This window comes from Bison bison, unplaced genomic scaffold (assembly GCF_000754665.1).
Source record: "Bison bison bison isolate TAMUID 2011002044 unplaced genomic scaffold, Bison_UMD1.0 scf7180017864364, whole genome shotgun sequence".
NCBI lineage: Eukaryota > Metazoa > Chordata > Mammalia > Artiodactyla > Bovidae > Bison > Bison bison.
In genome coordinates, this window is record NW_011494936.1 from 3,560,700 (window position 1) to 3,562,544 (window position 1,845).

The following is a 1,845-nucleotide window of genomic DNA, read 5'->3' on the forward strand; positions in this document are numbered from 1 at the left end:
GAGTTGTGTGTCACTGCTATAACTGGAGAACCCCTCCCTGACCTGGGGCTAGGTGAATGATCAGGAAGGGAGTCTCCCTGAGAGGGGTGGAAAGCTAGGAGGAAGAGCCCACCAGCGGACACTCCTCCACAAAGCTGTGCTGGTGGGTGAGAAGACCCTGGTGTGGAAGAAAACCCACCCCCTGGCCTTGGCAGCCAACACCTTGCTGAGAACCCGCATCCACCCATTGCCATCTAATCCACTCAATCCAGACTAACCACAGCATACCCTCAGAGTAACCCATACTCCATTCATATATAGTCAGGCAATAGGACACTCATACACACACTCCTGGGCCATTCCCACAGCACACGCAGCCTAGTGTACATTCCCACACCTGCACCAGCCATCTGGCACACAAAGCAAGGAAACTCAGTCCCTGCCCAACATCCAACAATGCACCAGGACCCAAGTTTACAACACTCCAGCACAAAGGGGGCATCTCAACTCACTTGACTGTCAGATATGCATATCCTTGCCCACTCCTGTCAACTGTGGGCAGAAAGTTCAGAGTGGCTGCATCTGTCCTGTGCCCCAAGGCAGGTGGCCAGGGCACCTGGGGCTTTCGTACCCAGCAGGCCTAACACAGCAGCCCGGCCAGGCCTAATGGCTGCTATGTGCTCATCTGAATGGTGAGCCTCTGTCCTCCATTCCTGGGTTCTCAAAGTCCTTGCCACCCTAGCAGAGGTAGAGTCTGGGGCTACTGGGAAGAGGGGGGATGTCCCTTTCCATCACCTCCTCCACACCCATCAACCAAGGCCTACAGCCCCACATCAACAGTGTCTGTATCTGTTGTGTGTTCTGTGTGTGCCTATACTCTGGGCTCCCTGAACAGGGCCTGGCTCTGAGGCACTGGCCAGCAGTCCCAACGGCAGCAGCGAGACCCCCAAAAGCAATGGCAGCGGTGGCTCCCAGGGCACCCTGGCCTGCAGTGCTAGTGACCAGATGCGACGGTACCGGACTGCCTTCACCCGGGAGCAGATTGCACGACTGGAGAAGGAATTCTACAGGGAGAACTATGTATCCAGGCCTCGGAGATGTGAGCTGGCGGCTGCCCTAAACCTGCCGGAAACCACAATCAAGGTATGAGCCACAGGGAGGAGGGAGGATGCATTCCGTCAGGAGGAAGTAAATACCACCTTCTTAAATCATGAACCAGGAAGTAGGGCCTGGAGTCTCTTTACAGGGCAGCTAGGCCGGGAATGTCTAAGCCTGGTGCAGGAGCCAGGTGCATGCAGATTTGCCCCTAGGGGAGACACTCTTTCGTGGCCAAATAAACAGCGGGGATGAAGTGCTTGGGCAGGTGACAAGGAAGTGCTTCCAGGGAGAGCCTCAGGAATGGGACGTATTTTGAGGGGATCGCTGCCTGCTGCCTCAGACCGGTGGAGGTCTTAGTTGCCCCACTACTTTCCCACCCACACTGCGTTTGGGCGTCCTGGCAGCGAGGGCTGAGGGGAGGAGGGAGAGAGCCTGTCTGGGAGGGATTCCAGATCCAAGAGGGTGGTGGGGGGATCTGCCCGCGCCCAGAGGAGCTCCTCTTCGGCTCTTCCCTATGCTACCCTCACCGTCGCCCGCGGTGGGACGGGACTTGTGGGTTCTGCGCACCGGGCCGGGCGCCGCCGAACCCGCTCCTCTCCTCCCGCCCGCCAGGGTGTGGTTCCAGAACAGGCGCATGAAGGACAAGCGGCAGCGGTTAGCCATGACGTGGCCGCACCCGGCCGACCCCGCCTTCTACACGTACATGATGAGCCACGCCGCGGCCGCGGGCGGCCTGCCCTACCCCTTCCCGTCGCACCTGCCCTTGCC

General features: G+C 59.0%; 1 protein-coding gene across 1 annotated transcript in view; it reads left to right on the plus strand.

Annotated features, from left to right (window-relative positions):
* The window catches only part of EVX1 (even-skipped homeobox 1), a 7,314-nt gene that overhangs the window by 1,145 nt on the left and 4,324 nt on the right, over positions 1-1,845 (plus strand). Inside the window, exons 2-3 of the mRNA XM_010855417.1 lie at positions 875-1,121; positions 1,690-1,842. Coding sequence (XP_010853719.1) covers positions 875-1,121; positions 1,690-1,842 — 400 coding nt within the window. The remainder of the gene's footprint in view (positions 1-874; positions 1,122-1,689; positions 1,843-1,845) is intronic.